The sequence below is a fragment of the Rattus norvegicus genome, chromosome 14 (assembly GCF_036323735.1).
Source record: "Rattus norvegicus strain BN/NHsdMcwi chromosome 14, GRCr8, whole genome shotgun sequence".
Lineage (NCBI taxonomy): Eukaryota > Metazoa > Chordata > Mammalia > Rodentia > Muridae > Rattus > Rattus norvegicus.
The window spans coordinates 81972099-81987918 of NC_086032.1; the positions used below are offsets into that span (position 1 = coordinate 81972099).

The 15820-nt window shown below is 43.5% G+C and overlaps 1 protein-coding gene and 1 long non-coding RNA gene across 34 annotated transcripts in view; one reads left to right on the forward strand and one right to left on the reverse strand.

The window, feature by feature from the left end:
- Positions 1-6534, forward strand: part of LOC134481862 (uncharacterized) — a 30987-nt gene extending 24453 nt beyond the window's left edge. Inside the window, exons 2-3 of one of the 2 annotated variants that reach the window (XR_010057726.1) lie at positions 1-1247; positions 3775-6534. The exon at positions 1-1247 is cut by the window's left edge and continues 4573 nt beyond it. This is a non-coding gene — a long non-coding RNA (uncharacterized LOC134481862). The remainder of the gene's footprint in view (positions 1248-3774) is intronic. The other variant, XR_010057727.1, reaches the window with a different exon arrangement.
- Positions 1-15820, reverse strand: part of Depdc5 (DEP domain containing 5, GATOR1 subcomplex subunit) — a 130616-nt gene that overhangs the window by 15322 nt on the left and 99474 nt on the right. For all 32 annotated transcript variants that reach the window (NM_001107229.1, XM_063273173.1, XM_063273168.1 and 29 more), the window contains 5 exons: positions 14927-15078; positions 12153-12230; positions 11252-11384; positions 4828-4936; positions 3178-3405 (listed from right to left, as the gene is read on the reverse strand). In NM_001107229.1, coding sequence (NP_001100699.1) covers positions 3178-3405; positions 4828-4936; positions 11252-11384; positions 12153-12230; positions 14927-15078 — 700 coding nt within the window. The remainder of the gene's footprint in view (positions 1-3177; positions 3406-4827; positions 4937-11251; positions 11385-12152; positions 12231-14926; positions 15079-15820) is intronic.

The following is a 15820-nucleotide window of genomic DNA, read 5'->3' on the forward strand; positions in this document are numbered from 1 at the left end:
ACCACGGCTCTAAAGGGGGCAGATGGAGCTTGCTGGCTTCCGGCCTAGCTGAGATAATACAAGCCTCAGGGAGACAGTCTGCCTCAAAGGACTGAGAAGGCGCACAGTGATACGGGACACCCAGGGTCATCTGTGGCCTCTATGTATGCACATCACACAAATACTTGTAAATCTAAAGAAAAGGAGGGCCAGTTATAAAAAAAAATCATAAGCTAGATTTAGCCAATTATGCTGCAGTTTGATTCCTTAGCCAATCCTTTCCTTTCTTTCATGAGAGAGGGATGCTATCTTAACCATCATCACGAACTCAAACTCAACCAGGCTGTACACAGGAACTTCACAGTGACTCACAGATAACAGGAAAAACAGCCAGACCAGTGAGGAGGAAGTATTCCTCTTCTGGTTTTAGCTCAGGAAGGCATTAGGTTCTACAATATTTCCTCAGGGTACGAAACCTCACAATGAAGCATGTACATAGGGCTTTGGTCCCCGTGGCCAATAACCACACCCGGCATAGGTAGGTTTTCTATAAATCAGGATCTGTTCTCCTATCTTGGCGTGGGTCCAGGTTCTGCAGGCAGAAGTTGTGAGTGGCTCCTGTCACTCACAGTTTCAATGAGCTGCTGCTGGAAGGCAGAGCGTTAGCTGGGGTAGTGAATGGCACTCCAGGAAACAGACATCTCCCAGTACCAGCGCATGCAGAATGGGCAAGGTTCTTGATTTGGAGCTGGAAGAGCCAAGCTTCTGCAATTCTAGCCACAGGCGCGTGTCTCTGAAAAACCACATTTCATGTCTCCTAGCTTAATTCCTTATGTGCAAACTGATACAGCAGCCCAGTCAAGAAACACATGGCTCGGAAAGGTCTATAAAGCTCCCTCACTTGCCTTCTCCTCTGGCTGCTTGTGTCTCCTCTATTTTCTGTCCCATTATCCTCCTAGTTTATGACATGAGCTTCAATCTGTGGCTTCTGAGCACTTGAGGCACATTTGGTATCTACTTGTTCACTCTGATACTAAAACGTTCATTAAAGCTGGATTCTGTCTGGGCTTCGTGTTCCTGCTTTATGACACTCTCAGGAGCAATTTACTCAACACTCCACACCACAGAAAGCTGTGTTGTCTGGGCTGGCACACTATGAATATATTCCTCCAGATTCAGAAAGCTCGTCATAACCAAAGGCCAGATGAGCACCAGCAGTGACTGCCAGCGTCTCTCTTCCATGATCAGCTCCGTTATGTGTGCGCGAGGTGAGTCTGGGGGCCACCTGAGGAAATGTCAGCCACGTAGCAACTGCTCTTGCACTGGCTCTGTACTCAGGGTAAGATTTGACAGTGCAGAAGCTTGCAGTATGGGCAAAGCTGCAGCTACCTACACGGGAAGGCTAATCAATATGCACAGGACCAGAGGAGAAACGAGCTCAGCATTCTAGGGTGTTATTAATGACCTAGAGAGCAGATCAATATCACCAGAGGAGAAAGAACACTGGAGCTCAGCCCTCACAGTCAGAGCTGCCTCATTACAATGGAGCAAACCTCAACAGGCTGAAGGGAATTTTGAAAAAAGAAATTCGCTAGTTTCATCTACATTCACCAGGAACGCTTTGGAAAAAGTTTGGTTAGAGGAATGTAACAGTCTCTCCTGACTCCAAGATCTAACAGACTGTCATAGAAAACTAGAAGGCCTGTGCTCTGGCAGAAGGCACGTGGTACTGTATCTTCCAGACTCGGATGCCTCTGTAGCAACCCAGCTCAGTGACTTAAATAAGAATGGGGAAGTGGGAGCCACCATAGGCCAAGCCAAGGGTCCACGCACCAACATTAGGCATTTCAAAACGGCTACCTCCGAGTGAGCATCAGAAGTTTTAAAAAAGGAACAAGCAAACAAACAAAAAGCCATTCCAAACAACAGTAAAACAAACAAAAACCTCAATCTAATCATAGGCACTAGTGAAACTCTGGTCTTTCTATTCTGTAAACTATCTTGGGTTTTTTTCTGAGGAAAAATTCAAGTGTTGAAGTTATACATTATTTATTTAGCAAATAAATAAACTGGTTCCATTTTTGGGACAGGGCCTCACTATGCAGCCTGGGTTGGCCTCAAATTCATAATTCCTGCTCTGCTTCTGCCTCCCAAGTGCTATGATTATGGATGTGTACTACCAATTTCATCTGGCCAGAACAAGTCGTGTGTGTGTGTGTGTGTGTGTGTGTGTGTGTGTGTGTGTGTGTGTATATGTGTGTGTATATATATATATATATATGCATGTATGTGTTTATGCATGTGTATGTATATGTGTATGTATGCATGTATATGTGTGTATGTATGTATATGTATATATGTATGTGTGTGTATTTGTGTATGTATGTATGTATATGTGTGTGTATGTATTATGTGTATGTATGTGTATGTATGCATGTATATGTGTGTATGTATGTATATGTATATATGTATGTGTATTTGTGTATGTATGTATGTATATGTGTGTATATGTATTATGTGTATGTATGTATATGTATGTATGTATATGTATGTATATGTGTGTGTGTGTATGTATGTATGTATGTATGTATGTATGTATGTATGTGAGACAGGGTCTCTCTATGTATTCCTGGCTGTCCTTGAACTCAGAGATTTTCTTGCCTCTGCCTCCTAAGTGCTAGGATGAAAAGGTGAAGTCACTACATCCAGCTATACTTAGAAACATATTTTTTCTTGTTTGGCAAGATGGCATATGCTTTTAACCAACGATTCTCAACTTTTCTAATGCTATGATCCTTTAACACAGTTCTAATTATAAATTATTTCATTGCTACTTTATAACTAATCTTGCTAGTTATGAACCATAGTGTAAATATCTGTTTTCCAGTGGTCTTAGGCAACCCCTCTAAAAAAGTCATTTGACCTCTGAAGGGGCCCTGACCCAGAGGTTGAGAACCTTTGCTTTAAATCCAGAAGAGGGAAATAGATCTATGTTTATTATAGGCCAGCCAGGACCACACAGTGTGACTTTCTCACAAACACACACACACACACACACACACACACACACACACACACACACACACACACACACACACACGTTTCTTGTGGTTCTAAGTAGGGCCTCTACATGCTAGAGGGCCAGCAACCACCCTTTCCCCGGCTACCTGCTATTCCCAGGCTGCAAAGACAACTTACCTAACAGTGCAGCTGCCTGGCTCCGTCCTCCAAAACTTCGGCTAAAGGAGCTGTGCCTGCTTGCGTAAGAGGCTGGCCGGCTAGGTAGCCAGGGCAGGAGGAAGGCAGGAATCTCGGAGTGCACAAGCTCTTCTGCCACAAAGGCCACCTCAAACCACTTGCGTTGGAAGCTGGCAAAGTCATCCACTCCTGCTGTGTGCCATGGGGCAGAGGGCTGCTGCATAGCCACTGGGAAAACGTAGGGGGAAGTAAAGGGTCCCTTATCACAACGCTCATTTTCTGACTGATATGTGCTACAATACAGACAGACCTTGAAAACACTGTGCTAAGTGAAAGGAACCGGGTGTACAAGCCTACGTATTATTATAACTCTACACACATAGCATATGTAGAAACAAAAACCTACTAGTGTTTACAAAGAGAGCGATTGGAAATGGAGGGGTTGGACAATGACAGCTAACAAGGAAGAGGTGATGGTTGTTCAATACTGCGAATGGCTTTTGTTATGTAGGCTAATTTTATTTTAGCTTTAATTCGAGTAAAAAAATCTTGTCAGTTTCAGGACATAAGCTGTTGTGGGTTTTTCTTTTCTTTTAGACACTATCTTGACAAGAGTGTACAGTCAACGGCTCCAGCGATACCTTCTCAGGTGTGGACCCAGCGGTGAGAAGTGACTTGCCAGTTGGAAGCAGTCACTTCCAGCCAGGCCCCATGCACCTGAGATTCATACACTGTGGAGGCTGGTCTGAGTTCTGCTATGCAACCTAGACAGACTCATGCTAGAAATTGTTCCCCACTGGAGAAATCCCTTTCTTCACTAAAAAGGGGTGGGGTTACAACATGGTTAAGAAGCAGGGTGTTTGCCTCATGTGCATAGGCCTTGGGTTCTATCTCAGAACCAAAAGCAACAGGCAGTTGCAAACATTCAGCCCTCTGGACTCATGAGCTGTACATCTACGATTCAATCACATACATGGAAAGTATTGGGGGGGGGGGCAGGAGAATATTTACACTGAATATGACCAAACTTTTCTTGTTTCCTGAACAACGCAGTATGACACAATAGTGCTATATTATTAGTTGTTATAAGTTATTTGGGCATGATTTAGAGAAATAAGGGAAGGGGCCAGAGAGATGGTTCAGTGGTCAAAAGCACTGGGCGTTCTTGCAGAGGACCCATGTTCAATTGAAAAAAACACTGTCTGGGCTAAGGAGATGTTTCTGTGGTTAAGAGTACCTGCTGCTCTTGCAGAAGACCTCAGTTTGGTTCCCAGCATCCAAATTACATGGCTATAATTGCCTATAATTCCAGCTCCAAGAAAATCTAACACCTCTGACCTCTGTGGGCACCCGAACTCACGCACTTGCATTCACATACATGCCAACCGGCATCACAGGCGTTTGTGTGTGCAGGTGTGAGCTCTCTCTCTCTCTCTCTCTCTCTCTCTCTCTCATAAAAATAGCTAAATAAATCTTTTTGAAAAATCGGCATTGTTATTCACTTATGTTTAAAATACATACAAATGCTGAAAGAAGTTAGCAGAATGTCAACTCAAAATACAAAGCTGCACAGAGCTAAAGATGCATTGTGATGAGAACGATTAGGAAAGCACTCGCCCCCGTGGCAACCGTGTGTGATTTGGCTCTGACCTCGTTCGGGCTCTCTGTCCGTGACTATCTTGTAGAAATAGAAGCCGTAGACGAAGGTTCGCCATGCTTCTCCAGATGCATGCGCTATGAGCTGCTCTTCCAGCATTTTCTAGGAAAGACAATGAAAACTTGAAATTCTTGCAGCTGACGTCTTAAAGCAACAGCCCTTGCTTGTACATAGCAGTCGAGGTAGCTGAGTGCCTGGAGAACTGAGTTCACACCTCGGATCCCCATCAGACAACAGCTATGTAAAGCGGAAGCTGTTCTAAGGTAGAAATGTATGGATTTCATCAAACATTCTGAACATATAGAAACCATCCAAGTAGATAACCATCTAACCTCAATAAATTCAACATTCTGCTAGGCAGAACACTCTTCAGGGAGTGTCTCCCAAGATCCCCAAAGGAAAATTAGTTGTGATGCATACCCATGTAATCCTACTGGGGAGGTGGAGGCAGGAGGATGAGGGTTTCAAGGTCATCTTGGTTCACTGCTGATCTAACAGGGCTTTAAAAAAGTAATTAATAACAGTGCTCCTGGTTAGTTCTTTTTTTTCTAACCAGTGCTTCTTAAACTATTCCACAAAAACAGAAAGAGAAAAGATGTCATCAAATTCTTTTTATGCATTTTAATCCTGTGCCCATGGATTAGGATTAATATGAAGGGTACCTAACTAACCGGAAGCAGTCTACAGATTCAATGCAATCCCATTAAGTTCCAACATCACTCTTCACAGAAGTAGGAAAAGAATCTTCAAGTTTGTATGGATGCATAGACAGCCAATGCAATCTTGAGCAGAAAGAACAGTGCTGAGGGACCACCATATTTGACCTTGAGGGACCACCGTATTTGACCTTGTACTATAGCACTCACTGGCACACACAAAACACACCAATTACTGAAATATGGTGAGGACACACAACCACATGCTTTTTGCAAAAACAGCAAAAAAAAAAACCAAAAAACAAAAAAAACCTCACTGAAGACAGTCGTCAACAAACAGGACTGGGAAGCTTGCGTCACCACTGTAGAAGAATCAAACTAGATCCCTATCTCTCACCCTGGACAAAAATCAACTCCCACTGAGTCAAGACCCTTAATGCAAGACTTAGAACTCTGAAACTCCTAGAGAAAGAGGCAGAGAAAACACGTAAGATCTAGGCATAGGCAAGGACTTCCTGAATAAGGCCCAGGAAATAATCTAACAACGGACAAACATGACTTCATGAGACTACAAACTAATCTAAAAAGCTTTTCAACAGCAAAGGGACAGTGAGTGGACAGACAGCCTGCAGACAAAGAAAACCTTTGCAAGTTACACATCTGACATGTCTAAAATTTGAAAAGAACTAAAAATAAAAGATAAATGAATGACCAAAAATCAAACAACCACATCAGTAAATGGACAACTGAAATGAATGGAGTTATCAAATGGTGAAATACAAAATAGCCAATTAATGACAAAAATGTTTAGAGGAAAATGAATTAAATCTACATGAGAGGGGCTGGGCTGGTTTTCAGAGAACTGGGAGTCTATTCCCAGAACCTACATGGCAGCTTACAATGGTCTGCAACTATAGTTGCATAGGATCTGACATCCTCTTTTGGCCCGTGCAGACATGTGGTGCACATGTGGTGTACAGACATACATGTAAGGAAAACACCAATATACATAAAGTTTTTTATGTTAAACAAACAAACAAACAACTACCTATAGATTCTACCTGTTAGAAGGGCAGTCATCGTGACTAGGTATGGTGCACATCCCTGCAGTCTCAGTGTTTGGGGAGCCAGGGGTAGGAGGTAACAGGCTGAAGAGAAGGTTCAGTAGTTAAGAGCCCTTGTAGAAGACCCATGTCAGGGGGCTTACTTACAACACCTATAACTATACTTCCAAGTAATCTGACACCCTCTCCTGGCCTCTATGAATACCTACATACATCTGCTTACAGAGACAGACAGACAAACAGACAGACAGACCTCTATGAATACCTGAATACATCTGCTTAACAGACACACACATACACAAACACACCAATAAAAAAATAAAGGGCTGGAGAGATGGCTCAACGGTTAAGAGTACTGACTGCTCTTCCAGAGGTCCTGAGTTCGATTCCCAGCAATCACATGGTGGCTCACAACCATCTGTAATGGGATCTGATGCCCTTCTCTGGTGTGTCTGCACAGCGACAGTGCATTCACATATATAAAATAAATGCTTTGTTTAAAAAATGTTTAGGAAAAAAACCTCACAAGAATAAATAAAACAGGTAATGGTTCTGGAGAGAGATGGCTCAGTGGTTAAGAGCTACTACTGTCTGCTCTTATGGAAGACCTGGATTTGATTCCCAGAACCCATATGGCCACTCACAACCACCTGTAACACCAATTCTAGTTAACCTGAGGCCCTCTTCTGGCCTCTGCAAACACACACACACACACACACACACACACACACACACACACACACACACACACACACAATAAACACTGATAAAATTCAATAAAGCAAGTAACAAATGCTGGCAATGATGAGGGCAAAAGTGGATGCATACTGCTGGTGAGAATGTAAACTACTCTAGCCACTGTGGAAATCAATATGCAGGGTCCTCAAAAGATCAGAAAACACATCCACCACATGACCCAGCTATACCACTCCTGGATATTTACCCAAGGGACTCCACGTCAGAATATCAGAGATGCTTGCCCGGCAATGATTACTGCAGTACCATTCACAGGAGGTATGCTAGAGTACCAACTGAAGTGCCCATCAACAGAGAAATTCATAAAGAAATGTGGTATGCATACACACTCGCATCCACAATAAAAATCAACATATTGACACAACTGGAGATAATCACATTAATTAAGCCAACCACAAAAGAAATGCTTTGAGCTTTCTCTTGACTGAGGTTCCGACATCTTCTATGTGTCCTAGGGAAACAAAGGTGACAGACAGAAGTGAGTGGGCAAGAGGAAAGCAGCAGTGTGGATGGAGACATGTGTAACGTACGCCATAAGCTTCTATGAAAAAGAACGGTCTTTTCTTTCACTTATTTGAGATAGTGTTTCTGTGTAGCTTTGGCTGTCCCGGAAGAGCTTGATCTGTAGAGCTGTCTAGCCTCAAACTCATAGAGTTCCTGCCTCTCCAGTGCTGGGATTAAGGCATGCACCACTACTGCCCTGTGTATGAAAATATCTTACTGTGACCTAATACCATGTACAATGAATATATACCAATGAAATTTTTTAAAAAAGGAATGTGTAAGAAATAAAAAAGAGAAAAGTCATTTGCACTGAGCACACACAGATGATTCTTCCATTACCATTCCTTAAGCAGTACACTGACATCTTATTTGGATTTAGAAATGATGTATAATAAATGTATGGGAGGGCCTACATGGCCTATTACAAATAGAAGGGATTTGAGCATTTGTAGATTTTGATACCTACAGTAAATTTGGAATCTATCCTCAGATATCAAAGAATGACTAGTATAGTAGAGTTTTTCCTACGCTTGCATTTTTAATTTATAAATTAGGCATAATAGGATACTAATGATAACTAGTAATATAATGGAGCTATAGTATATACCACATATAATAAACATGATTTAAAACATTATTTCTGGAATGTTCCAGTAAATATTTTAAGTCAGTTTCCCACAGTTAACTGAGAGTTTAGGAAATGACTGAGATAAGGGAGCACTACGACACTGACATCAACTCTATTTAAAAAAATCATCTGGCATGTTGGTGATGCCTTTAACCAAGGAGAGAGGTGCAGGTGGATCTCTCTGAGTTCCAGGGCAGCGTGGTCTACAGTGAGCGCCAGGACAGCCAGGGCTAGAGAGAGACCGTCTCAAAAAGACAGAACAACAGAACAGAACAGAACAGAACAGAACAGAACAGAACAGAACAGAACAGAACAGAACAGAACAGAACAGAACAGAACAGAACAGAACAGGGGCTGGAGAAATGTCTCAGTGGTTAAAAGCACAGACTTCTCTTCCAGTGAACCAGGGTTTAATTTTTACTAACCACATGGTAACTAATAACTGTCTATAACTCCAGTTCCAGGGGATCAGATGTCATCTTCTGGCTTTCTCTGGCACCAGGCTTTCATGTGGGACATAAACACATATGCAAGCAAATACTCAAACACATAAAATTTAAAAAAATAAATTAAAAATATATAGAACATAGGGCTGGAGAGTTCGTTCGCTCAGTGGTTAAGAGCACTTGTTGGTCTTCCAGAGAACCCCAGTTCAGCTCTCAGAACCCACATGGTGGCTCAGCACCACCTTTAATTCCAATTTGAGGGACTCTAATACACTAATCTAATCTGACCTCTGCTGGCAATACATGCAGATTACTGGTGCACACATTTACAAAACATTAAAAAAAAAAGATACATACGACAACAAAACTATGGATTCTTTTAAGTCCCAATCTTCTTTTTTTCTCCCAGAAATAAACAATTAAGAAATGTGGTGGTTTAAATGAGAATGGCCCCCATGGGCTCATATGTTTGGATACTTGGGCTCCAGTTGGTAGAACTGTTTGGGAAGGATTAGGAGGCATGGCTTTGTGGAGGAAAGTGTATCACTAGGGGAAGGCTCATCACCAATATGCACTCTGCCTCCTGCTCTGCTGGAGTGGAGCTCTCAGCTGTTCCTGCCACCAGGCCTTCACTTAGCCATCATGGATATTAATCTAGAACTAAGCCTGACTTATTTCTCTTATTACTATGTGGCCTTGTTCACAGCTATAGAAAAGTAACTAATACAAGTAATGTTCTCAAGCATGTTTTTTAAATTAAAAACATTTGTTTCATTTATTTAAAGGATTTATTTATATTTTATGAATTGGATCCTCTGGAGCTGGATTTATAGGTGGTTGCAAGCCACCTGATATGGGAACCAAACTCTGGTCCTCTGGATAAGCAATAAGCACTCTTAACCAACACACCATCCCCCTTCAGCCCCAAAATTTATTTGTTTATGTTGTGAGTACATGTATGTCTGAGTGAATGTTTCAAATATATATATATATATATATATATATATATATATTTTTTTTTTTTTTTTTTCCGGAGCTGGGGACCGAACCCAGGGCTTTGCGCTTCCTAGGCAAGCGCTCTACCACTGAGCTAAATCCCCAACCCCCAAGTATATATATTTTAAAAAGTTTTATGTACATATGTATTGACATGAGAATGAGGTTTTATAGTATTTTAAATTTAAATAAAGGTATAATACTTGGATCGTTTATCAACTTGTTCTTACTGATATGCTTCTGACACTTCTCTATCTACACTGGCATGTGTACCTTCAGCTCATTTCCCTTAAATTGTTGTAACAGCCTGTCATTTTACCAATAGCAATGCGCTCAAGGAGATGGGAGTTTATCAGGAAAAAGCTAGGCAAAATAGCATGTCAAGATCTCCAAAGAGTGAACCGATGACAGCATTCTTATTTAAATTAGTTATTAAATTTACATGCAGTGATGAAAGCCAGCCTTTCAACAACATCCTGCAGAGCACAGTATGGACAACACAGTGTGAACCAGCCCAGTCAACTGACCTTATTCATTCTTCTGCTCTGTTTGCTCAACAGTGAGTTAACTCGGTGATATTAATCTCCCGAGTACCTACTATGTGCCAAGCCACATACAAGTCTCGGTGATATGGAAGTGAGCACTATGAGGCGGCCCTGTCAGGAACAAGGCACAGGAGATGAAGACACTCCTCGTCTGGTGCCTTGTACTGCCATGTGAAGATGCCTCTGTTGCAGAGCCTGGAACTCGGACTTAGGATTTGGATACACAGGCATTATCAGGGCAAAACTGGGCTTGGGGCTGGGGACCACTCCCTGAAAAATCTTTGACAGATATTTCTCTGAGGGACAAGAACAAGACTTTGTCCAAAATATTTCAGTTCAAACAATAAATTCTGGCAAACTTTAAAATCAAAGAATGTGTGTGTACACACATTCACACACAGACACACAGACACACACACATAGACAGACAGACACACAGACACACACACATAGACAGACAGACACACAGACACACACACACACACACACACACACACACACACACACCTGTTGATGTATTTCTAAGACAAGGCTTCACTATGTAGAACAGGATGGCTTCTAACTTATGAACTTATGATCCTCCTGCCTCCACTTCCTCAGCACTGCTAGGGACTTGTGCTATCACCTCCAACCCTAAGGTTTTCAAAGTGTATTCAAAGGAGGACTCATCTGCTCATCAACTCCAGAGAGGCCTAACGTGTGTTGAAAACAGATCCTCACCGTGGCTTGCAAATCTCGTTACTGGAATGGGCAACTCCTTCCGTGACAGACCATGATCACAGGGTCTGAGCAGACAAACCCCGTCTCGCCTCGCTGACTCACCTGCATGATGTCGATGCCCATCGCCTGCGTCTGGACCCCCTCCACATTGTTCATCAGCCAGTGTACGACCTCCGCACTGATGAAGCAGCACGGCGAAAGGCCCTTCTGCTCAGACAGCAGCTGGACTCCTGTCCTGACTCCAGCGAGTGAGCAGGGAACACGTGCCGGTGGCCATAAGGAAAAGGGAAAGATGGGAAATAAGGGATCCAAGGGAGGGCTCCACATAATTACTCCTAGACCGAGAGAAACCCCATGGCAGGATAGAAGAACTGAGAGAGGAAGGGACACTTAGAGAAAACTTTATCTGTCAGCATTACACTAGGTACTTCACATGAGAATTTAATCATTGTAGTAACCATGTGTGTAAAAACTCAAGGTAAGGGCTAGCAAGATGCTCAGTACATGAAGGTGCCTGTCAACAAACCTGACAACTTAAGTCAGTTTCTGATAGGACATCTGGAGGGAGAATCAACTCCCACAGGTGGTCTTCTGACTGCCAATATGTAACTGCAGCATACCAGACCCACCCATGTGCCTGCCCTCTAGCTCCCCACTAATAAATAAGTAAAATGTAATTTCTAAAAATTCACTGTAGCTGGGCGGTGGTGGAGCACTTTAATCCCAGCACTCAGGGGGCAGAGGCAGGTGGATCTCTGTGAGTTTGATGCCACTTGGTCTACAGAGCGAGTTCTAGGACAGCCAGGGCTACACAGAGAAACCCTGTCTAAAATAAAATGAAATAAAACCCTCTCGCTGTATGAACGGGAGGTCAGGTAACTGGTCGATGGCTCACAGCTGGTGAGCAGTAGAGTAAGGTATAACTGTACCCACCCACACCACCACAGCAAGCCTTCCCTTAGGGACCTTCTGCCCTTGCTTCATAATGTGCCCTGTCACTTACGAGGGATGCTTCATGGCTTCCAGGATCTCCACCAGGGTAGAGGACGATGTCAGAGAGCTGGCTATGTGCTGCTGAGAGCTGTAACACAGAGCAGAACGGAACAATGTGACACATGTGCCATGAATGGGCTTTAGTTTCAGTGCTGTGGATTGAACCTAAGACCTTACACACTTTGAAAAGGCAAAGTAATTTTGTATCTAAACACAGCACCTCAAAGGCACCTCCCTCTTCAATCACTTTGCCCTTTTTGTTTGTTCTTTTATTATGTGCTTGCCTCTGAAGTCAGAGGAAGGCTTTGGATTCACTGAAGCTGGAGTTACAGGCAGCTGTGACTCAGGAACGTGGGTGCTGGGGCTCACGTCCTTTGAAGAGCATGGTAGCCGTTCTGCACTGAAACACATCTCTTGCTCCATTAAAATTACGCTTCCTAGAAATCTTAGGCTGCTCTGGTTTGCTTGATGCTGTCTCCCATGTCACTTAACCTTATCCAATCAAAGAGCGCTGTGTGATAATTTTAGGTGAGAGCTTACAGGACAGCACCTTGGAATTATCAGTAAACAGCTATGAGACCCTGAATTATCTTGGTCTTTATTTCTTTACCTGAAAAGGGGGACAGCGTTACTCATGTCTTTCAAGGTGTTTTGGGGCTAACATGTACACCGAGGTACACATGTGGTACCTAAAAAGCTAGCCAACACTAAAGCGAGTCAAATTAGCTAAGAGAACGGATGGAGGTCCAAGAGGCGGGAAGCATCAGAGTCCAGATTTGCACTCAAGTGAGTCCCATTACAAAGTCCTGATCTTCTGACCACCCACTGCCAAGTTCTCCATGAAGGTGTGACAGTGATTCAAACATGCTTAGAGCTGCTGTGGTGGCACACGCCTATAATCCCAGCACTCAGGAGGTTGAGTTGGGAGGATCATGAGATCAACTTAGGCTACTTGGAAAGACCTATCACAGAGATGGCGGATGGGGATAATCTGAAAGAAAAGAGATTAATACTCAGCACTACTGGAAATTCCTTAAACTTTCCCCATTCTCCTATTCCAATCTTCTGAGTACCTATTTGCAAAGCGGAGGTTGTGGGTGTTTCAGGACTCAATGTAGTAGCTCATAATCTCAAACTATGGGTTAATGTCCAGCACTACCATCAAAACCTACACCAGAATCTCAGGGTTAGAATAGGCCTTCAGAAACCTTTGAAGAAAACTTCCTTCTAACCCTGAGTTTGAGTTCAAGTATGCAGTCAGGAGATGGCCCTCTAGTCAAGAACATCTGTAAGGCAGACAACTCAGCCTTTCCTAACGCAGCTGGATCCGTTGCTAAGCTCCTTGTCATGAAATGGGATGTACACTGTATTAATTTTCAGTCTTGGGTCCTGCTTTTGTCTACTGCATCATTTCTGGTCTTCTTACCTGTGGTTTGAAAAGAAATGGCCCCATAGGCTCTTAAGAGTGGAACTATTAGGAAGTGTGGCCTTGTTAAAGTAAGTGTGGCCTTGTTGGAGGAAGTGAGTCACTGGTGGTAGGCAAGGCCTAATGGCTCACTATTTCTTCCTGCTGCCCGTGGATCTGGATATGGAACTCTTAGCTCCTTCTCCAGCACCATGTCCGCCTCTATGTTGCCATGCTTCTGGCCATGGTAACAAGAGACTAAACTGAACTGTAAGCTAGTCTCAATTAAATGTTGTCCTTTATAAGAGTTGCTGTGGTCATGGTGAAACCCTAAAACCCTGCTTCTCGACCCTCTTGAGCAATGAGAAAGCACATAGATTTCCTCTCCTCATGCACGCTCTGCAGCCCCTCTAATCTCCTCCACAGCTGGGTATGCTGAGGACTTGAGCCTGAGAGACGTTAGAGGAGAAGAGTTAGGCCTGAACAAGCATCTCCTCTACAAGCCAAAGTGAACACCGAGTGGTGCACGTAGCAGAGGCAACATCAGTGCAGAGTTTATGACATAAGGAAATGCAGTGCCTGCCAACAGGACCAGCTCATGAGTATCCAAGAGCAGCAGCTACCCTCACCTCAGGGAGAGGGCTGTGAAAGTCAACCTTCTCAGATCATACAGCCAAGATCTGCTCAGTCAGGATAGTGACTCAGTAAGGACAGACTAAGTAGAACTGCCACAAAGCAAACACAGCCAAGAAAGACAGAAAAAGCTTTCTCAAAACTGGCAACTTTGTGGAGTTAGTTCTTTCTTTCTCCCTTTGCATAGGTTCCAGGGTCACATTTAAGCCAGTAGGCTTGCAAGGCAAGTGTCTTTACAGACTGTGCCATCCCATCAACTGCGACATTGTGACATCTACCTTAATGTCAGCAGCACTCAGGAGGCAGAGGCAGTGGGTCTTTGTGAGTCTGAGGCCAGCCTGATCTACAGAGCAAGTTCCAGGACAGCCAGAGCTACATAATAGAGAAACCCTGCCTTTAAAAATAAAAAAAAAAAAAGAAAAGCTTGGACGCGTACTAAGCAAATGAGGCACAGACAGTACCCTTCTCTGTGACTGATCCTGATCCACTGCTAGTGCATTTCCTGACCGGCCTGCACTTGTGCAAGGCGTTATGAACAGAACTGACAAGATGTCTGATACTTTCAGCATCTCTGAGAGAACTCAGATCCTACACCCTACCACTTGGTCGTAAGTACTGAATCCTTCAAGTCCCACATGACTTGGAGCAGTTAGAACATGGCAAGAGCTTTGGACTCCCAACTGCTACACTTTTGGTTAAACTTTCCCAGCCAATGAGAGTGTCAGTTTGGTTATTCTGCAGCTCACCTGCCGTCTCCAGAGCCTGTAGAGGGAAAGGCCTGTTCTATGTTCTGGGAGTTCCCAAAGGTCTGGTTATTGCCTCTATCCACGGACTGGCACGTGCTGACCCCTAAACTGGTGCTGTCCAACACCAGAGGAGCTGTTTGGTCCACAGATGCCTGCAGAAGGGTAAAAAGTTAGTACATGGATCCAAAATTATCCAAAGGTAAACAGTAAATAAGCTATACTGGTTTATAAAGTCAACACACATTTTATACATATTCATGCACGTACAGTAAGGCTACTTATACATAGGGTCTTTTCCATTTCTCCATCCTCAGTCCCCACTGGTCCCTGGTGGAAGAGCCAAGAGTCTAGAGACCACACCCAGTCCTGGGTATACTACCTTGTCAGAGAAATTAAAGACTCACTTCCTCTAAACCAAGGCAGACAGAAGCCAGTCAATCACAGTAACCCTAGAACCACAGTCATAGCTTCAGTACCAGACTCAAACCACAAGACAGACACTGAAGGACACTCCCTGTGAAAAGAACACAGAAAACTGGGCAAAGTAGTGCAGGAGGCTCTCTGTGAGTTCGAGGCTAGCCTGGTCTACATGGAAAGTTCCAGGTCAGCCAGAGCTACATAATGAGACCCTGCCTCAAAAAAGAAACAAAGAAGAGAGAAGTCAGGATCTTAGGAGAGCCAGAGGAGGAAAAGAAATTTGGAGAGGACAAATGGGTGGGCATCCCAGGAGGCACTTTTTATCTACCCTGGCAGCCTTCCGGTACCTGTCAGTGGTTCATTCAGCTTTGACAGTTAAAACCTCAGGGGCATCTCTAAGCAAGCTTTCTACTCTAGCTTCACCCTGAGAGGCCTATCCCTCTGGCCTCCCCTTGGGAAACTCACATGCATAGGTCA